Source organism: Thamnophis sirtalis, unplaced genomic scaffold, assembly GCF_051295495.1.
Source record: "Thamnophis sirtalis isolate CommonGarterSnake01/CBP01778 unplaced genomic scaffold, rThaSir2_p1.2 scaffold_2, whole genome shotgun sequence".
Lineage (NCBI taxonomy): Eukaryota > Metazoa > Chordata > Lepidosauria > Squamata > Natricidae > Thamnophis > Thamnophis sirtalis.
In genome coordinates, this window is record NW_028261382.1 from 47,846,101 (window position 1) to 47,869,797 (window position 23,697).

General features: G+C 48.6%; 1 protein-coding gene across 1 annotated transcript; it reads left to right on the top strand.

Moving 5' to 3' along the window:
- The first annotated feature begins 990 nt into the window (after window positions 1-990).
- Window positions 991-13,229, top strand: GLMP (glycosylated lysosomal membrane protein). The gene is made up of 6 exons (XM_087703728.1): window positions 991-1,105; window positions 4,362-4,619; window positions 6,018-6,209; window positions 8,333-8,551; window positions 10,469-10,746; window positions 12,711-13,229. Exons 1-6 carry the CDS (start codon window positions 1,010-1,012, stop codon window positions 12,877-12,879), a joined length of 1,212 nt encoding a protein of 403 aa, XP_087559854.1. The 5' UTR covers window positions 991-1,009; the 3' UTR covers window positions 12,880-13,229.
- Window positions 13,230-23,697: the final 10,468 nt, after the last annotated feature.

Sequence of the window (23,697 nt, forward strand, 5' to 3'; positions counted from 1 at the left end):
CGAGGACTAGCTATAAATCTCCGGATGGACTCAAATCAGTGAAATAAACCTGCCTGGGGAAGTGATGGGTGCTTCGGCTCAAGGTTGACTCAGCCTTCTGTCCTTCCAGGGTCTGTAAAATGAGGACCCTGATTGTTGGGGGGCAAGAGGCTCTTCAACGTCTCAGGGCTGAAAGGCCCTGAGAAGCGCTATTGCTCCATCGCTGGAGGTTTTGATTGGACAGCCAGTTGTCCAGAATGCCATAGGGTGTCCTGCTTTGAGCAAGAGGGCTGGACTAGAGAACCTCCAAGGTCCCTTCCAACTCTGTTATTCTGTAAGGGTCTCCTGCTTGAGCAAGGGGGCTGGACTAGAGGACCTCAAAGTTCCCTTCCAACTTATTCTGTAAGGATCTGCTTGACCAAAGGGGTTGGACTAGAAGACCTCCAAGGTCCCTTCCAACTGTTATTCTGTAAGGATCTGCTTGAGCAAGAGGGCTGGATTAGATGTCCTCCAGGGTCCCTTCCAACTCTTATTCTGTAAGGATCTGCTTGAGCAAAGGGGTTGGACTAGAAGACCTCCAAGGTCCCTTCTTATTCTGAAGAGCAGGGTTTCCTGCTTGAGCAAGAGGGCTGGACTGGAAGACCTCCAAGGTCCCTTCCAATTCTTATTCTGGGGAGGAGAGAAGGATCTGCTTGAATAGGGGGGTTAGACTAGAAGACCTCCAAAGTCCCTTTGTTATTCCACACAAGAAGAACCCTTCTGCTTGGGCAGGAAAGCTCTCCAGGCAGGGCATCCTTGGCCAGTCTCCGCCCCCTCGGCCGGGGCCGCTGCTCTCCCTTGCCCCAACCCGAGCTTGAAGGAGACCCCCCAAACCTGCCCTCAGCCCCTCCCGTTCGCCCGAGGACAAGGGCGAGGCTTCCTTTGCCGCGGTCCCTTTAAGAGAGTCCCCGCCCACTCGGCGGGAGGCCCGGAAGGAACGCCGGCCGGGTCACGTGATGCCGCTCTCGCAACCCCGCAGTCAGGGAAAAACATGAGAGCGGCGGCGGCGGCGGCTCCTTGGGCCGGCCTGGCTCTCCTCTGGGCGGCGGGCTTCTGCGCGGGGGACGCCAAGGGCTACCGGAGGAGGGTAGGTGCCGGACTCTGGGAAGGGGTGACGCGCCGGGCGGGCTTGTTCCCCGAGAAGGCTCGCTGGGGGAAGGCAGGAAGCGGAGGAAGGCGCTCTGCCCATGCCCAGAGGCGCTCTTGCCTTACATACGTGCGAGGGGAACCTTTACCTTTAGACACATCTTAAAATTGGCAAGGTGAGAAGAGCTCCGGATCTAAAGGGAAGTTCCTTGAGGTTTCTAAACAGGTAGATCAGGCGTGTGATCTACCATCCCAAGCGTGTGAGTGAAGAAGGGATTATGGGAGCTGGAGTCCTGGCATCAGGTTGGCACAAACAAGCTCTTCCGTGGACTGCGCTTTCCGTGGCTTTAAATCTGAACTTTATTAGATTTTAAAAAATATATATATAGTTATGTCATCCTCATCATCAGCTCTGGATGGCTCCCATTCAAAAGGAAACAGGAAAAAGGGCAAGGTTAAAACTATAAAACTAAGCACAATAAAGTAAATATTAAAAGGAACCAAACTCTGGCATCAAGTCATACTTTTGATCTGCAGTTATCTCATCCCGGCCCTTGGGGAAAACCAAACTCCCTTGGTGGGGCTCCTGACTGCTTTTTATGGCTTTAATCCTGCCTCTATTATTTTGATAATAATCAAAATAATAACTACTACTACTCCTTTCTTTAAAGGCCTGGAGACTAAAACATAGAAAGAACGGCTACAGGATTTGGGTTTGGCTAGTCTTAATGAAAAGAAGAATTAGTGGGGACATGAGAGCACGATTCCAGGATTTGAGGGGCTGCCCCCAAAGAAGAGGGGAGATCAAATTATTTTTCAAAACTCCAGAAGGGAGAACAAGAAACAACGGATGGAAACTCATCAAGGAGACAAGCAACCTGGCATTAAGGAAAAACTTTCTTAACAGTGAGAACAATTAAGCAGTGGAACAGCTTGCCACTAGAAGTTGTGGGTGAGAAGAGGAGATTGGACAACCATTTTGTCTGAATGGTATAGGGTCTCCTGCTTGAGCAGGGGGTTGGGCTAGATCAGTGTTTCTCAACCTTGGCAACTTGAAGATGTCCGGACTTCAACTCCCAGAATTCCCCAGCCAGCATTTGCTGGCTGGGGAATTCTGGGAGTTGAAGTCCAGACATCTTCAAGTTGCCAAGGTTGAGAAACACTGGGCTAGATGACCTCCACGGTCCCTTCCAGCTCTGTTCTGATAATGATTCAGCCCTTTTGGGATAAGAAAGTGGGGTTGGGCTAGATGACCTCCAAGGTCCCTTCCAGCTCTATTCTGATTCTGATTCAGCCCTTTTGGGATAAGAAAGTGGGGTTGGGCTAGATGACCTCCAAGGTCCCTTCCAACTCGATTCTGATTCAGCCTTTTTTGGGATAAGAAAGTGTGGGTGAGAGTTGTTGGTGTTCACGGTTCCTCTTTTCCTCTGACTCAGAGCAGAAGGGAAAAAATGCTGTTTCTGTCTTTTCCTCCCGGAGCTTCAGAAATTAGAAAAATGAATCGTGCATTTTCTCTTTCTTAAGAAACTTCACCCGTGATTTAAGCCTGGCTCTGGGGATCCCCTCTGTGGCCATTTTCTAATCATTTCCCTTCCTCTTCCTTCTTTTTTTTTAATGGCTTTTATTGTTGTAGCCAAAGGGATGCGGTGGTTCAGTGGCTAAGACTCTGAGCTTGTTGATCAGAAAGGTCAGCAGTTCAGTGGTTCGAATCCCTAGCGCCGCGTAACAGAGTGAGCCCCCGTTCCTTGTCCCCAGCTTCTGCCAACCTAGCAGTCCAAAACGTAAAAATGCAAGTAGAAAAATAGGCACCACCTTTGGTGAGAAGGGAACGGCGTTCCGTGTGCCTTCGGGGGCGTTGAGTCACGCCGGCCACATGACCACGGAGACGTCTTCGGACAGCGCTGGCTCTTCGGCTTTGAAACGGAGATGAGCACCGCCCCCTAGAGTCGGGAACGACTAGCACAGATGTGCGAGGGGAAACTTTACCTTTTACCTTTTCTGGTTTTATCCAAGTATAAAATATAAAAGAAAATAGGAAATTAGGAGAAGGAAAAAGAAAGGGAGAAAGAAAATGTTGGGTACAAAAGAAAAAAGGGGAAAAAGGAATTGATTTCTGACTCTTTTTAGCCCATTGCACGTAGCCCTCGACTTACAACAGTTCGCTTAGTGAACGAAGTTACAACGGCATCGAAAAAAGTGACTGACTTATGACCATTTTTCACACTTGCGAATGGTCAAGCGATTTACCTTCGGAGGCTTGACACAACTGATTCACATTTAGTGTCCCGGGGTTACATGATCCCCTTTTGCGACCTTCTGACAACCAGATTCACTTAACAACCCTGTGACTAACTTAACCACCGCAGTGGCTCACTTAACAACTGCAGCAAGAAAAGTTGTCAAATGGGGCAAGACTCCCTTAACACATTTCTCACTTGGCAACATACATTTCTGGCTCAGTGGTCATCGTAAGGTGAGGACTACCTATATCAGTAACTGGCATAGCTCTTGCAGACTTTTGTGTTGTATTGCTGAAGTAGTTCATAGACTCCTATGGCTGGAAGGGGTCTTAAGAGATCTTCTAGTCCAATCCCAGGTCCAAGACAGATCTTATTCTATCCCTGGATAAATGGCTGTCCAATCTTGAAAACTTCCAATGTTTGCCAAATTTCAAGCAGCAATTTATGGCCGAATACCACCTTTAGGATCCAATAAGATGGCCAGTTTCATATACAGGTAGTCCTCGACTTACAGCAATTCATTTAGTGACGGTTCAAAGTTACAACGTCACTGGAAAATGTGACTTACGTTATGTGACTTACATTACATTACGTTTTTCACATTTGCAGCGCCAGTCCCCATGGGCTGGTGATCAAAACTCAAGACGCTTGGCCACTGACTCACGATGGTCACAGTGTCCCGGCAGAGGGGAGGGGGGTCACATGATCCCCTTTTGTGACTTTCCAACCAGTCAGCGCAGAATCCAGATTCACTTAACAACCAGGTTACTAATGTATCAGCTGCAGGGATTCACTGTGGCGAGAAAAATTGTAAAACGAGGCACAATTCACTTAGGAAATTGTCTTGCTTAACAACAGCAGGAAATGTGGGGTTCAGTTAGGTCCCAAGCCGAGGACTATCTGTACCGAGGTGAGACGTGAGGCTTTAGCCCCCTAGCTTACTAACCATGATTCATAGCTTAGTGGCACCAGTTTGTGAAGTTGGCTTGAGCTGTTGGTTTCAAAATCTCTTTGCAGGTTTCTTTGGAGTATAATCCAGGCTGGGCCAGCTCCCGGGTAAATCTACTACACACCCGCGCGGTGGGCCTCAACGACACACTTCACTACGTCTGGAGCACCATCGGGGTCCCCACGGTGTTGTTGGTGTACACCGCAAGTGACAGCAGTTCCCTTCGCGTCAACTGGACCCAGCTCCTCTCGTCTTCCCCGGCTGGAGCCATCCGGATCGATCCAGCCGACAGTGTCTTATATTCCACGGCGGTGGTCTTTCCAAGGGTGCGTCGGAGGGGGAAGGGGCTGAGGGATGGGGGGAGGAAGGCAAGGGGAGACAGGTAGTTTTTGATTTATGACGATTCATTTAGTTACAGTGGCAGAGTGGTGTGGTGTGAGGCTGTGAGTTCAATCCTAGGTAGAGGCAGGTATTTATCTCTCTCGGCACAATGAGAATATATCTGCTGAACAAAACTCCTCATTGGCAACAGGGAAGGCGTCTGGCCAGTAAGCACTCTGCTCCATTCAGTTGCCCAGACTCCACCCCGCAACGAATTATGGGGTCGTTAAATGATGATTTAGTTACAGTAGCACTCAAATGAGTCTCTTACAACCAGTCCTCGCAGTTATGACCGTTGCAGCATCCCTACGGTCAGGTGATCAAAATTCAAACACTTGGCAGCTGGCACGTGTCCTTGACATATGGCCATGATTGAGCCCCGAATTACCGTTGTTAAGTGAACAACAGGTAGTCCTCCACCTATGGCTACAATTGAGCTGCCAATTTCTGTGGTTAAGCAAATTTCCCCTCATTTTACAACCTTTCTTGCCTCTGTTATTAAGTGAATCACTTCGGGAGCCACAAAAGGTCTCCTGGGAGATGCCCAAAGCAGGCTGGCCTCGACATACGACGACAATTGAGCCCAAATTTGAGCGAGACATTTGTTAAGTGGGTTTGGTCCTATTTTACAACCTTTCTCACCATGGTCGTTAAGTAAATCTCTGCAGTTGATAAGTTAGTAACCTAGTTGTTAAGTGGCTCCCCCCCATTGACTTTGATGATCAGAAGGTCGCAAAAGGGGATCACCTAACTCCAGACACACCGCGACCGTCATAAACATGAGTCAGTTGCCTAGCATCTGAATTTTGATTAAATGACCATAGAGATGCTGCAGGTCGTATCTGTCCCTTTTTTCGTTGCCATTGTAACTTTGAATGGTGACTGTTCTGTCCCCCCTTCTCCGCTCGTTAACAGACGACAGGCAGACAAACGTAAAAGGAACTCACTTTATCAGTTCTCGGCTCAGACTGGCTGCGAGCCCAAAAATAAACATAAATAAAGTCTCTGACGAGATAACAGAATACCAAACAAAAACTCTTAACAAAGCAATGCACTTCTCCAAGTGCCTCCTTGAATCAGGGTTACAGAAAGCAAATCACTTCTCCAAGTGTATCTCAAATAAACCATGACCGATGATCAATGAATGTTGAACGAACGAAGGAACATTGACTCCTGCAATCAGGGCATGGCACCATCTGTCCTTTTATCCCCAGAAGATGCCCGTAACGAGCCCCAGCTGCATTGTTAAACTTGCATCCCGAAAAGACTCACAGAAGACTGCTGCTGAGTCACAACAGGTTACTAAATGAACGGTTGTAAGGCAAGGACTCTCTGTATTGCAGCTGTGGGAATACGACGGCAGCAACACGTCGGACCTCTCCCTGGTCAAGGCGGGGCAGGTCTACCCCAGCTACAACCTGGCCAACTTCACCTGGGCCAGCCTGGATGGACGGATGAACGAAACGACCCTCAGCGCCGACTTCCAAGGCTCCGCCCAGGAAGGCGCCTTCGGGAACGGAAGCGTCTCTTTCAAGGTAAATTGGGCTGACTGTGTGTGTGTGTGTGTGTGTGTGCGTGCGCGTGTGATTGTGTGACTTACAACAGTTCCTTTAGTGACCGTTCAAAGTTGTGACGGCGCTGAAAAAAAGGGACTTACGACCATTCCCCCACCCCCACCCCCCACTTACGACCTTTGTAACCTGCGCATGAGCCCATGAGCAAAATTCAGACATTTCAATAAGAGTTGAAATTTAAAAGAGGGCGAGAGGTGATGGATAGATGCAGAATGCTTTCAAATAGGGTGGCTGTTTTACTAAGGCTTTGAAAAAAGAGAAGTTAGAAATTGGGAAAACTATATTATGTATACCGATATAGAATAGAATACATTATAACCAGAGGTTGGTATTCAGAAGGTTCTGACCAGTTCTGGAGAACCAGTAGCAGAAATAGCAATAGCAGTTAGACTTATATACCGCTTCATAGGGCTTTCAGCCCTCTCTAAGCGGTTTACAGAGTCAGCATATCGCCCCCAACAACAATCCGGGTCCTCATTTTACCCACCTCGGAAGGATGGAAGGCTGAGTCAACCCTGAGCCGGTAAGATTTGAACAGCCGAACTGCAGAACTGCAATCAGCTGAAGTAGCCTACAGTGCTGCATTTAACCACTGCGCCACCTCGGCTACATAAATATTGAGTAGTCCGGAGAACCGGTAAATACCACCTCTCACTGGCCCCGCCCTCATCTATTCTCTGCCTCCCCAGTCCCAGCTGATCGGGAGGGATTGGGGATTTCGCAGTAACCTTCCCAAGCCACGCCCACCAAGCCATACCCACTAAGCCACGCCCACAGAACTGGTAGTAAAAAAAATTGAATCCCACCACTAACTAAGCAGTGGCTCTGTGGCTGAGATGCTGAGCTTGTCGATCAGAAAGGTCGGCAGTTCGAATCCCTAGCGCCACGTAACGGAGTGAGCTCCCGTCCCTTGTCCCAGCTTCTGCCAACCTAGTAGTTCGAAAGCAGGTAAAAAATGCAAGTAGAAAAATAGGGACCACATTTGGTGGGAAGGTAACAGTGCTTCGTGCGCCTTTGGCATTGAGTCATGCCGGCCACATGACCACGGAGACGTCTTTGGACACCGCTGGCTCTTCGGCTTTGAAACGGAAGTGAGTACTGCCCCCTAGAGTTGGGAACGACTAGCACAGTGTTTCTCAACCTTGGCAACTTGAAGATGTCTGGACTTCAACTCCCAGAATTCCCCAGCCAGCATTCGCTGGCTGGGGAATTCTGGGACTTGAAGTCCAGACATCTTCAAGTTGCCAAGGTTGAGAAACACTGGACTAGCACATATGTGCAAGGGAAAAGTTCACCTTTCCCTTATACATAAATATTAAAAGTTGAAAGATTATGATTATGTGTACCTAAACAAAATTACCATTATTACGGTGTGTAAAATATATTGACCCAGACAATACTTTGTCCACCAATGGACAAAGTGTATGTTAAAGAAAAAAACTACAAAAAAATTAAACTCGTTCCTACTTACGACCGTTGCTGTGTCTCATGGCCAGTGATTCCATTTTAGCAATAGCAGTTAGACTTATATACCGCTTCATAGGGCTTTCAGCCCTCTCTAAGCGGTTTACAGAGTCAGCATATCGCCCCCAACAACAATCCGGGTTCTCATTTTACCCACCTCGGAAGGATGGAAGGCTGAGTCAACCCTGAGCCGGTGAGATTTGAACCGCCGAACTGCAGAACTGCAGTCAGCTGAAGTAGCCTGCAGTGCTGCACTCTAACCACTGCGCCACCTCGGCACATTTTGTGACCTCCTCACAAGCAAAGCTAGATTCACTTAACAAGCCAATGGGGAAGCCAAATCATGTTACTAATTTAACAGCTGCAGTGATTCACTTAACAACTGCGGCCAAGAAAAGTTGTACAATGGGGTGAAGCTTAACCAACGTCTCGCTCAGCAACAGAAATTGGGGGATCCATTGTGGTTGAGGATTACCTGCATGGGACAAGCTGCTTTTTTTCTTGGCTAATTCTAATTGGTTAATTCTAACCAGGTTAGCGGGGAGGCAGGAAAGAGAAAGCTAGTGAGATTGTGGTCAGTCAGGATTGCCAACCTGTCTCTTCCCCCCACCCGCCTCCAGGTGAAGGCGTACGAGGAGGGCAGCCGCGACCAGCCTCTCCCGCGCCTTCTCCACAGCGCCAACACCACAAAGGTGGAGTTTGCCATGGAGGGCGTAGCACCTCGAGGAAACCACTCCTGTTTCGCCCTGGAGATCCTGACGGTGGAGGAGGGAAGCCGGCGGAAGCAGCTGCAGTCGGCCCGCTCAATCGATGATGAATATACCCCGACCATTTTTGAGGTACGGCCGGGGGATCCGCTTTGGGTCCAGTCAAGAGCCTTGGGTTCTCTCAGGCCTTGGTTGGCTGGATTCGCACGGGGCTCTAGGCTCAGATGAGCTCCCAAAGGCGGAAGGGGACCGAGGCTTCCCAAGAGCCTGAAGGAAAAGCCTTGTCCCGACAAAAATCCTTTTATTAATTTCCTGTGAGTTCTGCTCCTTCACCTCCAGCAAAGTCTTTCAAGGGAGGATTTACGGTCACAGACCTTATCTGGCTTGGAGAGCTGCCAGGCCTCTGCAGAACATGGCCAGGAGTCTCGGAGGGTCATGAACCAATTAAGTGAACTAATTGTCTCCTGCAAACTCCACTCCCCTTTCGCTCCTCTTTTATTTCCTCTGGGAGGGGCCATTCACCATCCCCCTGTGGCATTACTCCCAAGTCGACCCCTGTTCTTTAGCTCTTCCCTTCATCTGGCAACTCTGCGCATGCACATATTGGGAACAGGTTCCAGCTGTTCTTCTGCCTCACTGATGTCTGACTTCGAAGGCGGCTGAGAACTGTCAGACAGCCCTGGCCCCCTCTCTGCCTCCGACACAGAGCAATAGCAATAGCAATAGCAGTAGACTTATATACCGCTTCATAGGGCTTTCAGCCCTCTCTAAGCGGTTTACAGAGAGTCAGCATATTGCCCCCAACAACAATCTGGGTCCTCATTTTACCCACCTCGGAAGGATGGAAGGCTGAGTCAACCCTGAGCCGGTGAGATTTGAACCACTGAACTGCTGATCTAGCAGTAGCCTGCAGTGCTGCATTTAACCACTGCGCCACCTTGGCTCTCAGAGCCTTCCCCAGACTCCAGGACTGGCCCAGGTTCCTCCCCAATCTCCTCACTGTCCGAATCGGCCGCCAGCTCCTCTGGCGGGTCACAACAACAACTTGCCATGATCGACTCGCTGCAGCCGACTGGTAGTAACCAACTTGTTGTGGCCAATTCACTGCGGGATAAGAGTCACACTAATATCAAAGAAACCGTGGAATAGAATCATGAAAGAAAGGGTGCCAAAAAAAGGCGGGACAGAATGAAACGTGAATGACAAAAATTAAAATATTTTTAAATTTTATTTCCAATCATTCCATAGAGTTGTTGAATTGTCCTGCAGCAAGTTGTCCTAGGCAGGTTGAATTAAGGAGAAACTTCCTAACAGTGAGGACCACTAACCCAGTGTTTCTCAACCTTGGCGACGTTAAGTCCCGTGGACTTCAACTCCCAGAATTCCCCCAGCCAGCAGAGCTGGCTGGGGGATTCTGGGAGTTGAAGTCCACGGGACTTAAAGTCGCCAAGGTTGAGAAACACTGCACTAACCAGTGGAACAACTTGCCACCAGAAATCGTGGGCGCCCCATCGTTAGACCTTTTTAAGAGCCTGGACAGCCACTTATCTGAAATAGTATAGGTTCTCCTGCTTTGTGCAGGGGGGGGGGGCTGGACTAGAAGACCTCCAAGGTCCCTTTCCAGCTCATTCATTCTATTCTGTCCTGCGGCAAATTGGCCACGGCGAGTTGTCATAGACAACTCTGTGAAGATGCTTTTCCAAAAGGCATCTATACATCTTCAACTTCTTTTAATGACCCTCATATAATCCCTCGTGGGGGCGTGGAGTCTGGGGCAACTGAATGGAGCTGACTGTTTACTGGCCAGATGCCTTTCCTGTCACCAGGGCGGGGTTTAGTTCAGCAAGATATATTCTCATTGTGCCCAGAGAGAGAAATATCTGTCGCCACCCAGGACCGAATTTGCGGCCTCCTGAGTGTGAGGCGCCACCTCTAAGCCACCGCACCACTCTTTCTTGGTTGTTGTACCTGGGGGGGGGGCACACAAAACAACCCCCCCCCAAATGGAGGCTAACAATGGCGTTGTGTTTCTCTTTCCTTTCCTCCCAGATGGTCCAACTCATCTCCGAGCCCCACAACCACAGCCTGGGGTCCAGCTTCCTGCAGTGGAAAGCGGCTGCCTACAGCTCTAAGAACCCCCATCGGGAAGACACCGTCCACTGTCAGTATTACCCCCTCCAGGCGGTCGGCACCCTCGGTCCCGAGTTCAGGATTCTCCGAGCGTACTTTGGGGAAGACGTCGCAAGACGCTGCAGCCTCTCTGCCCTTAATGTCTCCTTTGGCAGCGAGGACAATGAAGCCTACAAGGAAAAGGGCTACTTGAGCTGGTGAGGACCTCTTGGGGGGGGGTGTTCGGGGGGGGGGTCTTTTTGCCGGGAGCCGAGGGTGGGATGTCTGTCCGAGTTTGTTGCAGAAAGATCAAATTTAGAAAGCACACACAGCTAACCGATTCCGCAGGATTCATTAACTTCTCTATATACCGTATTTTTCGGAGTATAAGACGCACCTTTTTCCCTCAAAAAAGAGGCTGAAAATCTGGGTGCGTCTTATACACTGAATACAGCATTTTTTGCCTCCCGAAACTCCGCCCCCTTTGCAAAAATGGCCGTGCATAGCCTTTAGGAGGCTTCCAGAGAGCTCCTGGGGGCTGGGGAGGGCAGAAATGAGCAAAAAACAGGCCGTTTTTTGCCCCCAGCTCCCAGCAGCACTCTATAAGCCTCCATAAGGCTATGCATGCAATTTTTTGGACAAAAAACGGGCTTGTTTTTGTGAAAAATGGGCCGTTTTTGGGTGGTTTGCAGAGTGCAAAAACTATTTTTTTCCTTTTGGAAAGCTCTTTAACTGATTGATGAGAATTATATTGATCAAGTGCTGTGCCAGTAGAAACACCTATCTACTGTATTTCTCTCTGTCTCTATTTCTCTCTCTCTCTCTCTCCACCTACCTACCTACCTACACACTCTCTCTCCCTACCTATCTACTGTATTTCTCTCTGTCTCTATTTCTCTCTCTCTATCCCTCTACTTATCTACACACACTCTCTCCCTCCCTCCCTACCTACTGTATTCCTCTATCTCTCTATTTCTCTCTATCCCTCTACCTACCTACCCACACACTCTCTCCTTACCTATCTACTGTATTTCTCTCTCTATTTCTCTCTCTATCCCCCTACCTACCTACCTACCTACCTACCTACCCACTCTCTCTCCCTACCTATCTACTGTATTTTTCTCTGTCTCTATTTCTCTCTCCCTCTCTCTCTCTACCTACCTACCTACCTATTCTCTCTCCCTACCTATCTACTGTATTTTTCTCCCTATTTCTCTCTCTATCCCTCTCCCTACCTACACACATTCTCTCCCTCCCTCCCTCCCTACTGTATTCCTCTATCTCTCTATTTCTCTCTATCCCTCTACCTACCTACCTACACACTCTCTCTCCTTACCTATCTACTGTATTTCTCTATTTCTCTCTCTCTATCCACCTACCTACCTATCTACTGACTCTCTCTCTCTCTCCCTTTATCTACCTACCTACCTACCTAGCTACTCTCTCTCCCTACCTACCTACTGTATTTCTCTCTCTTTCTCTCCCTCTCTCTCCCTCTATCTACCTACCTACTTTTTTTAAAAAAATTGCCTCTTTAAAACAAAACCTTGGTGTGTCTTATACTCCGGTGCGTCTTATACTCTGAAAAATACGGTACATAAGAACACATGAGTCAATGTACAATCCCCACAGCAGATTCTTCCAACGTGGTAGAGAGGAGAGACAGTAAGCAGGTTCAAACACAGGCAGGCTATGCAGGGAATTACTTTCTTTCAGTTTCAGTTCAGAGCTAAGCCACACCCCGGCTCCAAAAGGCTTCAGCTCCCATTGGCTGACCTTGTTACTAAGCCTTATTCGTTGGCTGATGAGTCTGTTGTAAGTCGAGGACTACCTTGTTAGGACTCATTTTGCATTTAGCGCCGTTATAACCTTGAACGTTCCTAAGCGAACCGTTGTTAAGGACTACCCTGTAAAGGACTCATTTTGCATTCAGTGCCGTTGTAACTTTGCGCGGTCACTAAGCGAACCGTTGTAAGTCGAGGACTGCCTTGTAAATGACTCATTTGGCATTCAGTGCCGTTGTAACTTTGAACAGTCACTAAGCAAACCGTTGTAAGTCGAGAACTACTCTGTAAGGACTCACTCTGCATTCATTGCCATTGGTAACTTTTGGACGGTCACTAAGCGAACCGTAAGGACTCTGCAATGACGCCTTTCCCATCCCTCGGTCTCTTCCCTCCAGGTCTGCCCTGGTGGGCTTCGGAGAGCCCCAGAGAGAGGGCTTTTCCCTGCTGGTCATCGTGATCCTTGCCGTGGCGCTGGGCACACCGGTGGTGCTTCTACTGGTAGGGAGCCTGGCGATGCTCACCAGACAGCAGAAGCCGTGTTCGGACTACGAGCCCATCAACTGACCGGAAACCCCGAAGTGGCCGGATCTCTGGAAACCGAATTAACGGACCACCGAGCTTCCTTTGGCGATTTTGGCAAAGGTGTCCGTCTCGGCTGCCCCAGTGGGGTGGGGTTTCTTTATTCTTTTGCCCCCAAAGGGGGCAGAATTCATCTCAACAAGAAAAGGAAATCAGGGTTGTGGAAGATGGGACATGTTCTCCGTTGCTTCTGCTTGCACCGACAAAGTTTTTGTGGGTCGCTGGGACGAAGAACCACAATTGGGGTCGAGCAGGAATGCGACCTGATTTTACGGTTTAAGGCAGTGTTTCTCAACCTTGGCCACTTGAAGATGTCTGGACTTCAACTCCCAGAATTCCCCAGCCAGCGAATGCTGGCTGGGGAATTCTGGGAGTTGGAAGTCCAGACATCTTCAAGTGGCCAAGGTTGAGAAACACTGGTTTGAGGGTTGGGGAGGTGCCCGCCTCACCAGGGGTCTCTTCGCACAACGACGCCCCTCGCACCCTACCTGGAGCCCAATTCTCAAACCTTTGGGGTTTACGGAGTCTCAGGCTGCTGCTATTCTCCCCCCCCCCCCCAAAAAATGAAGGGACTTGGGGTTTTTCCTTCCGCCTGACGGAGGGTCTTCCCCGCTGCCGATTCGGCACACAACGTCCTCTTAAAGTTTTTGCCAAAAAGGATACCGCAGGTGTGTGCCTTCGTTTGCCACCTTCCGAAATGAATGAGGGTGTTTGGACAGATTCACCTTCCTCTCTTGCTAATTCTGTGTTTTTTTTCCCCCCTTCCTGATCTCAAAGACAGAGAATGTTGAACTCTTTTATTTTCCAATCATCATGTGGTGCTTTCCACTTAAGGAAAAAAATAATTCCTTCATTTCCTTCCTTCCCCTCCAATTCTCTTTTCCTCCTCTCTCCCTCTTTCCCTTTCTCCTTCTTTCCTTCCTTCCCTCCCTCCTTTGCTTCCTCCATTTCCTGTCTTCTCTCCCTTTCTTTCCTTCCCCCCTCCAATTCTCCTTCCTCTATCTTTCCTGTTCCACTTTTTCCTCCTCCCTTCTTCCCTCCATTTCCTTCCTCTCCCCTTCTCCTCCAATTCTCCTTCCTCTCCCTTTGCCTTTCCTTTTTTCCCTCTTCCTTCCTTCTTTTCTCTCTCCTTCTCCTACAATTCTCCTTCTTCTATCTTTCCCTCTCCTTTTTCTCCTTCCTTCTTTCCTCTCCCTCTTCTTCCTTCCTCTCCCTTTCACCTCCTATTCTTCTCCCTCCGTCTTTCCCTTTCACTTCCTTCTTTTCTCTCCCTTTCACCTCCAATTCTCCCTCCCTCTTTACCTATCCCTCCCTCCTTTCCTTTCTCTCCCTTTCCCCTCCAATTCTTCTCCCTTCTTCCCTATGCCTTCTCCTTCCTTCCTTCCCCTTTCTCTTCCAATTCTCCTCCCTTTCTTCCTCCCTCCCTTCCTTTCTCTCCTTTCCCCCTCCAATTCTTCTCCCTCCTTCCCTATGGCTTCTCCTTCCTTCCTCCCTTCCTTCCTTCCCCTTTCTCTTCCAATTCTCCTCCCTTTCTTCCTCCCTTCCTCCTTCCTTCCTCCCTCCCTTCCTCTCCCTTTCCCCTCCAATTCGCCTCCCTCCTTCTCTATCCCTTCTCCTTCCTCCCTTCCCCCTCCAATTCTCCCCCCTTCCTTTTTCTCCCTTTTTCCTCCAATTCTCCTCCCTTTCTCTCTCTCTCTGTAGGGGACTTGTAACCTTTGATTTTCTTGAAAATCTATGCCCTTGAGGTAGTTCTCTGTTTTACGCCTGATAAACCCACAGGATCACAGTTGGGGAAAGTGGTTGGCAGCTGTTTTTTTTTTTTTAAAGAGACAGACCGGGATCCGCCACTAATTGTGTTTACAAACTGCTGTTCACAAAACAACAGCGGGCAAAATTGCACGCTGCCGTCAAATGCCCTCTGGAAAAAAATGGATCCCTTGTGCTGGGATCTGAAGCGACTAAAACGAATTGGATCCCTGGGCTTGCAGGAGAGATCTGTGTTGAAGAGATCAGGCCAAAACCGAAAAATGATTTGAGCTCTTTGCAAAGTTATCAGAGCTGAGCCTTGGCAACTTCCTGGAGCAAACCTGCCTCTTCCTTTGAGATTCCAGATGTTGGGGTGGGATTTCCCAGCATTCTTAGCACGCTGGCTAAGAATGCTGGGAGTTGAAGTCTTCAGCCTTAAAGGGCTCTCCAAGTTGGGGAAAGCCTAAATCAAAGTGGAGGAGGAGGCCAGGATGGCGGGGAACTTAAGAGACACTTCGGGGACCTGCCTGCCCCCTTCATTTCCCGTGGGGGAGGGGGGTCTTCTCTACTTCGGGGGGGGGGTTTGCATGGCACTCAACGTCCTTGCTGGGAGCTTTTTGGCTTCATCCTGCAACTGTCGAGGGTATTGCTGTTCCACAAAGGGCCAGTGTCTCAGCGTTGGCCCCTTTTAAAAGGTGTGGTTTAAAAGGGGTGTTGGCCCCTTTAAAAGGCGTGGCCTCCAACAAGGGAATTCTGGGAATTGTAGTGTGTGTGTGTGTGGGAAGGGATTTCTGGCAGAATGGGAGCCTGGTGGGGCCCGCCCACTGCTGCTTTTGCCTTTCAGGGACCAATTAAAAGGGAGATTTTTTTGCAAGACAGCTTGTTTGTGGCGGGTCGTCTGTTCGAATCCAGTTTCCGCCTCAACAGGTGATCCAGTGCTCTGGATTTGCCTTTCGGGATCAGAAGAGAATGTCCTTAGGCCAGGGGTGTCCAAACTTGGGAACTTGAAGACTTGTGGACTTCAACTCCCAGAATTCCCCAGCCGGGGAATTCTGGGAGTTGAAGTCCACAAGTCTTCAAGTTCCCAAGTTTGGACACCCCTGGCCTAAGGAGACTCTCCGTTATCCAAGTTGTCCCAAAGATGCTTTTTCTCTCTCTCTCTGTTAAAGTAGGATGCCAGGTAAGTACAGGGCCCGCACGGAGGCTTGGGGAGGGCAAAAAAACGGGCCTCCCAGAGGTCTGGAAAACGGGCCCATTTCTGGCATCCGGAGCCCAGGAAGGCCGTTTTTCACCTTCCTCGAAGAAAGCCTCAAGAGCCTAGGGGAGGGCAAAAACGCCCCCTGTCGTGGTGTAGGAGGCCAACCAGGCCATGCCAACTGGACAGAGAAACCGTTGCTAAAATTTTTGAAGCCCACCCCTGCCCAAAAGGGAGACGCTTGTGCACCCCCAAAGGATAAAACCACCCCAAAAACAAACTGAGCGATTTGCTGTATAGTAATAGCAATAGCAGTTCGACTTATATACCGCTTCATAGGGCTTTCAGCCCTCTCTAAGCGGTTTACAGAGTCAGCATATCGCTCCCCACAGTCTGGGTCCTCATTTCACCCACCTCGGAAGGATGGAAGGCTGAGTCAACCCTGAGCCGTGAGATTTGAACCACCGAACTGCAGATAACAGTTAGCTGAAGTGGCCTGCAGTACTGCACTCTAACCACTGCGCCACCTTGGCCCGTATGCAGTACAATGCAGTGAGACGTGTTTAGATCTATACATTGGGGAGACAAAACAACCGTTTCCTAAACGCATGGCAGAACATCGGAGTACCAACCCATCAGGATTAGATTCAGCGGTCCCACCTCTGCATTTTAAAGACACTCTTTTGAGGACAGCAAACTTCACATTTTGGACAGAAGGGACCGCTGGTTTGAAAGACGGGCCAAAATTGTTCAAAATTGAACAGAGAGGGAGAGCTATTCAACATCATCTTATCTCTCCCCCCGCTTACGGTTCCACCACAAAAGCGCGTAGGACAAAATCGCGCTCGACAAAAGCGCGCTGTGACGTCATCACAGTGCGACGAAAAAGTTCGAAAAATGTAAAAATAAAGCGAAAACCTTACCCTAAGCCCCCCAAACCTAACCCTAAACCTAACCCTAACCTAACTCTTAACCTAACCCTAAACCTAACGTTAAAGTAACGAAAAACCTAATGCTAACCCTTAACCTAACCCTAACGCTAACGCTAACGCTCTAAAGCTAACCCTAACCCTTAACCTAAACCTAAACCTAACCCTTACCTTTATGTGAATCGGCTTGCTTTAATTTAATTTTTTATTAATTTTTATTTGAATTTTTCGATCTTTTTCGTTGCGCTGTGATGACGTCAAAGGCACGATTTTGTCGATCGCACTTTGTCGTCCGCGCTTTTGACGGGTCACGCCCCTTACAACACAGTCCTTTCAACAGTTCCAAAAAGGCTCCATACACCCCTTTGCACCACTCGGGCGCCTCTGAGGACACAGAGAAACCTCCAAGTGGTCTCAACGACTCTCTGAAAGGATGCAAATGACCAGCTGTCTGCAAGGAGGATCAATCCTCCCTTCCCCTCCATCCAGCCAGAGCTGAAGAAGCTTCTTGGATTGAGAAGCGAAAGGTCTTTAAAGAAGACACAAATAAACCTCCAAGTGGCCTCAATGATCCTCTAAAAGGATGCAAATGACCAGCGGTCTATAAGGAGGATCAATCCTTCCCCACCATCCAGTCAGAGCTGAAGAAGCTTCTTGGATGAGAAGCCAAACTTCTTTAAAGGAGACACAAATAAACCTCCAAGTGGCCTCAATGACCCTCTGAAAGGATGCAAATGACCAGCTGTCTGCAAGGAGGATCAATCCTTCCATCCCCCTCCATCCAGTCAGAGCTGAAGAAGCTTCTTGGTGAGAAAGTGAAACGTCTTCAAAAGAAAACAAAACAAAGTCCAGTTGCCTCTTGAAAAAGCCCCTTTGGGACAATCAGGACCTGGATGACGGAGAATCTCTACAGACCTTTAGCTATGCAATTTGGGATGGACGCCCTTGGAATGGTGTGGGACTAGGAATGGATTTCCAGAGGGGGGAATTGCATACTACAGGAACTATTTGCTCCACTCAGGTGACCTTGAAGACACAGAGAAACCTCCAAGTGGCCTCAACGACCCTCTAAAAGGCTGCAAATGACCAGCGGTCTATAAGGAGGATCAATCCTTCCCCACCATCCAGTCAGAGCTGAAGAAGCTTCTTGGATGAGAAGCCAAACTTCTTTAAAGGAGACACAAATAAACCTCCAAGTGGCCTCAATGACCCTCTGAAAGGATGCAAATGACCAGCTGTCTGCAAGGAGGATCAATCCTTCCATCCCCCTCCATCCAGTCAGAGCTGAAGAAGCTTCTTGGATGAGAAGTGAAACGTCTTCAAAAGAAAACAAAACAAAGTCCAGTTGCCTCTTGAAAAAGCCCCTTTGGGACAATCAGGACCTGGATGACGGAGAATCTCTACAGACCTTTAGCTATGCAATTTGGGATGGACGCCCTTGGAATGGTGTGGGACTAGGAATGGATTTCCAGAGGGGGGAATTGCATACTACAGGAACTATTTGCTCCACTCAGGTGACCTTGAAGACACAGAGAAACCTCCAAGTGGCCTCAACGACCCTCTAAAAGGCTGCAAATGACCAGCTGTCTGCAAGGAAGATCAGTCCTTCCATTCCTCCACCATCTAAGTCAGAGCTGAAGAAGCTTCTTGAATAAAAAGAGAAACACCTTCAAGGGAAAACAAAGGCTTCTTTGTCCTCTGAAGAAAGGGGAAGCATTCCCTAGTCCTGTTCCTTACTGCGGCTTGATGGCTCTGCAGAACATGAAACTAAAAAAGGAGGCAGCTTTGCCACAAATGTATTCCGTGCCAAGAACTGGAGCTCTGCAGGAAAGTTCCTTTTTTATTAAAATAATAGTGTTTTTTTTTTAAAAAGAGGCCCTCCAGGGAGGTATTGAGAGAACATTGGCAATATGTAAGAGCCGAGGTGGCGCAGTGGTTAGGGTGCAGCACTGCAGGCCACTTCAGCTGACTGTTATCTGCAGTTCAGCGGTTCAAATCTCACCGGCTCAGGGTTGACTCAGCCTTCCATCCTTCCGAGGTGGGTAAAATGAGGACCCGGATTGTTGTTGGGGGCAATATGCTGACTCTGTAAACCGCTTAGAGAGGGCTGAAAGCCCTATGAAGCGGTATATAAGTCTAACTGCTATTGCTATTGCTATGTAGTTCACAGGGATTTTTCCATGTGCAAAATTAACCATCTGTGAATTATTTACTAAATTGTGGTTAAACAGCAATAGCACTTATATACCGCTTCATGGTGCTTACAGCCCTCTCTAAGCTGCTTACAGAGTCAGCCTCTTTAACTGACCTCGGAGGACGGAAGTTTGAGTCAACCTCAAGCTAGTTAGGATCGAGCTGCTGGCAGTGGAAAGAGTCAGCCAGCAATTCTATATTCTAACCACTGGGAGGGAAGGAAGGAAGGAAGGAAGGAAGGAAGGAAGGAAGGAAGGAAGAAAGAAAATAGCAATGGCACTTAGACTTATATCCCACTTCGCAGTGCTTTCCAATCCTCTCAAAGCAGTTTACAGAGCCAGCCTCTTGCCCCCAACAATCTGGGTCCTCATTTTACTGACCTCGGAAGAACAGAAGGCTGAGTCAAACTTGAGCCAGTCAGGATCGAACTGCTGGCAGTGGGAAGAGTCAGCCAGCAATTCTATATTCTAACCACTGGGAAGGAAGGAAGGAAGGAAGGAAGGAAGGAAGGAAGGGTAATAGCAATGGCACTTAGACTTATATTCAAGATTCAAGATTTAATAAATTTATATGCCGCCCAATCCCGAAGGACTTGAGCTAGTCAGGATCGAACTGCAGCCAGCAGAGTTAGCCTGTAGCCCTGCATTCTAACCACTGTGTCATCATGGCTCCCAATCTTGGAAGTTGGAAGATGGGTGGACTTCAACTCCCAGAATTCCCCAGCCAGTACCACACAGCTCCTAAGAAACAGTTCCCATTCTTTGTTGGGATTTCCCTATACAAGGAACTGAGGGTTTAAGGGAGGGGGGGGGGGCTGTTCAAAAATTTGACTTTTCCATGCACCGAGAAGTGTTATGGCTTCTTCTTTGGAGAAAAAGAGGGGGGCGGAGAAAGATCAGGATCTCACATGCTCTTAAGGCAGGGGTCTCCAACCTTGGCAACTTTAAGACTTGTGGACTTCAACTCCCAGAATTCCTCAGCCAGCAAAGCTTGTGGACCGTTCTGACATTGGCTTCCCCAAAAAGCACGAAGCAAAGTCGAATGTGAATTCCCCTCATTCGCATTCAGCCAAGGCCTGGCAAACAGTCTTTCAAAGGCGTATCTATGACCACAGACCTTATCTATCTTGGAAAGCTGCCATGTCAATATTTTCCCAAATGAGGTGCTGTGCAAGGAAAGACTCTGGGCACAGAGTCTCAGAGATTCACGGACAGATCTTCACACTCCTGAAACAAACAAATTGTTTCCTGCAAACGCCCACTTCCCTTTCACTCCTCTTTTATTCCCTATGGGAGGGGCCATTCATCGTCCACCTGTGGCTTTACTCCCAAGTCGACCCTGATTTCTGAGCTGTTCTTTTCTTCTGGCAGCTCTGCGCATGGGCACACTGGGAACAGGCTCCAGCTGTTCCTCTGCCTCACTGCTGCCTAGCTCCGTAGATCACTGCCAGACGGCCTCGGCCCCCTCTCTGCCTCCGACACAGAGCCCTCATCCGAGCCTTCCCCAGACTCCAGGATGGACCCAGGTTCCTCCCCAACCTCCTCAATGTCCGACTCTGCTGCCAGCTCCACTGGCCACTGTTGGCCTACAACTTAAATCTTAAAAAGGTTGCCAAGGTTGGGGACCCCTGCTCTCCGTGACTTTAATTGAGATTGTTGTTCTCTTCATTGTTGTTGGCTGTGAAGTTGTGAAGCCACTTTTCCTGCAAGGACAGAAGCCATTCCGGTTCACCCCCAGGGTTTTTTTGCTTTGGCCATGAATGAATTCTTGAGGCTCTCAGCCCTCCAGAGGTTTCCTGCAGCTCCACATTTGCGGGTACTTTTCCTCTCTTGCGTGGAAATTTACCAGCCTCAGGTGGCCACCGCTTGTGTGCAACAGTTGTTTCCTTCCACTCCCCTTGGCCAGCCTTCGCCGTGGGCTTTTCACACCAATTGTCTCGGATCAATTTGGTCCTGGCAAAGTTCGCGGCCGAACGCTGTCCCCCTGGGAGACCGTGAAGGCTGCTTACCCATTTATGTCTCGTTTAATGAAAAGGAGGACTAGGGGTGGCATGATGGCAGTGTTCCAATATCTAAGGGGCTGCCCCAAAGAAGGCAGTGTGTGTGTGTGTGTGTGTGTGTGTGAAATTATTCTCCAAAGCATCCAAAGGCAAGACAAGAAGCAATGGGTGGAAACTAACCAAAGCGAATTAAGGAGAAATCTCCTGACAGAAGAATTAACCAGTGGAACAGCTTGCAACCAGAAGTTGTGGGAGACTCCAACTGGAGGTTTTTAAGAAGAGATTGGACAAGCATTTAACTGAGATGATACAGGGTTTCCTGCCTGAGCAGGGGGTTGGCCTAGAAGACCTCCAAATCCAGTGAGTAGACCTAATCTATAGCTCCTTTCTAAGGAGCAGAGAAGGTGGCTGGATGGAGTCACCGAAGCAGTCGGCCTGAGCTTAAATGGACTCCAGACGATGGGAGAGGACAGGAAGGCCTGGAGGAACATGGTCCATGGGGTTGCAATGGATCGGACAGGACTTCGCAACTCACAGCATCTCTCTCTCTCTCGTATCTACCTACCTACCTATCTCAAGTACTTTTGCCACCTGATGAGAAGGAAGGACTCCCTGGAGAAGAGCCTCATGCTGAGAACGATGGAGGGCAAAAGAAGAAGAAGGGGATGGCAGAGAAGGAGGAGGCTGGATGGAGTCACTGAAGCAGTCGGCCTGAGCTTCAATGGACTCCAGAGGATGGTAGAGGACAGGAAGGCCTGGAGGAACGTGGTCCTTGGGGTCGCGATGGGTCGGATATGACTTCCCAACAATAACGTGGTAAGAACAGCAGAAAACGTGTCACCTGTTCTGCCTTTCCCTCCTACACTACTTCTTTTAACAAGGGAATTGTGCAGGGTTCAACTGAAAAGAGCTTGGTGTGATGCATAACTTTCCAAAGAGCTCACAGCCTACTGCATTCTTATCGGAGAACTTAATTGAAGGAAGCATAGAGGGTGAAGGCTGGGCTCCGTGCTGGGCAAGTACAGTACATTTTTTTTGCCTTGAAGCCAGCTCTCTTATTTTATTTTATTTTCCCAACCAACCTAATAATTTCTTCAGTTCCCGCTGAGTCGCCAAAAGACTTCAGAAATTTATTCATGCTCGGGAGAGGGGGAGGGAAAGAGATGTAATTGCTGCATTTACAAAAGAAAAAAAAAGTATTTGGCAGCAAAGTGATTGTGTTATGCATAAATATCTATACATACAAAGGATGACAAGTACTCTGCTCCTTTCACGTTCTTGGACTTAACAGATTAAGAGAGTTGGAAGGGACCTTATAGGTCATCCAGTCCAACCCCCACCCTGTTCAAGCAGGAGACCCTTCACCATTCCTGACAGAGGGCAGTCCAGTCTCTTCTTGAAAGCCTCCAGGGATGAAGCTCCCACAACTTCCAAAGGCAACTTCTGTTCCATGGGTTGAAGGTTCTCACTGTCAGAAAATTCCTCCTTGTTTCCAGGTTGAATCTCTCCCTGGTCAGTTTCCACCCATTGTTCCTTGTCTGGTCTTCAAAGGGGCTTTGGAGAATAGCTTGACCCCCTAACTCCTCTCTGTGGCAGCCCCTCAAATATTGGAAGATGCTCTCCTGTCTCCCCTGGTCCTTCTCTTCCCTAGACTAGCCAGACCCAGCTCCTGCAACCGTTCATTGTATGTTTTAGCCTCTGGTCCCCTCATCATCCTGGTTGCTCTTCTCTGCACTCTTTTTCTAGAATCTCAACGTCTTTTTTATAGTGTGGGGACCAAAACTGGATGCAGGACTCCAGGTGTGGTCTTAGATGTGGTTCCACCACAAAACCGCGTTCGACTAAAGCGCACTCGATGAAACCACGTAGCTGACGTCATCACAGCGTGACGAAAAAAGCACACTGTAAACGCTAAAGCTAAAATTAACCCCTAAACCTAACCCCCCTAAACCTAACCCTAACCCTTAACCTAACGCTAAACCTAATCCTAACCCTTAACCTAACCCTAAACCTAACCCTAACCCTTAACCTAACCCTTAACCTAACCCTAACCCTAACCCTAACCCTAACCCTTACCTTAACTTGAATCGGCTTGCTTTCAAAGCGCTATTTAAAGCGCCCTTTTTCCCCCGCGGTCGCTGTTGTCGCCCTGCTGATGACGTCAGCAACGCGGTTTAATCAGGCGCGCTTTAGTGGAGCGCGGTTTTGTCGTGCCACGCTTAGCTGTAACCCTGGGTTGAGGGGATAGATGAGGAACTTGTCAAATTTGCAGATGATGCCAAGGTGGCAGGAGTAGCCGGCATTCCAGAAGATGGGCTTACGATACAGAAGGTGGTGAAGAGATGGCCAAGAAGAGATTAGATTGTGCAGAAACAGATTGACATTGAGAATTAAACAGAAAGGAGATGCGGATAATTATCAAACATGGAATCTATTTTACCAGTGGCTGGAAAAAAGAAGTGGAGATTAAGAATGTAAATTGATAATGATTTAGCAATAATTACCCAGACAACACAATATTCATTAAGCACTAAGAAATGTATTTAATAGAAAACCATTAAAAAAATACAGAAGGATTTGACAAACTTGAACATTCATTAACAAAACGAAATTCAAAGGTGAGGTTCTACATTTAGGCAAGAAAAACAAAATGCACAGGTATAATATAGGTGGTACCTGGCTCAATAGTAGTAACTGTGAGAGGGATCTTGGAATCCTAATGGATGACCACTTAAATAGGA

Excerpts from the sequence above, each read along its gene's own strand:
- GLMP (XM_087703728.1), top strand. The coding sequence starts at position 1,010 with ATGAGAGCGGCGGCGGCGGCGGCTCCTTGGGCCGGCCTGGCTCTCCTC. Across the intron at positions 8,552-10,468 it reads ATACCCCGACCATTTTTGAG|ATGGTCCAACTCATCTCCGA; the intron begins GTACGGCCGGGG and ends CTTTCCTCCCAG. Across the intron at positions 10,747-12,710 it reads GAAAAGGGCTACTTGAGCTG|GTCTGCCCTGGTGGGCTTCG; the intron begins GTGAGGACCTCT and ends TCTTCCCTCCAG.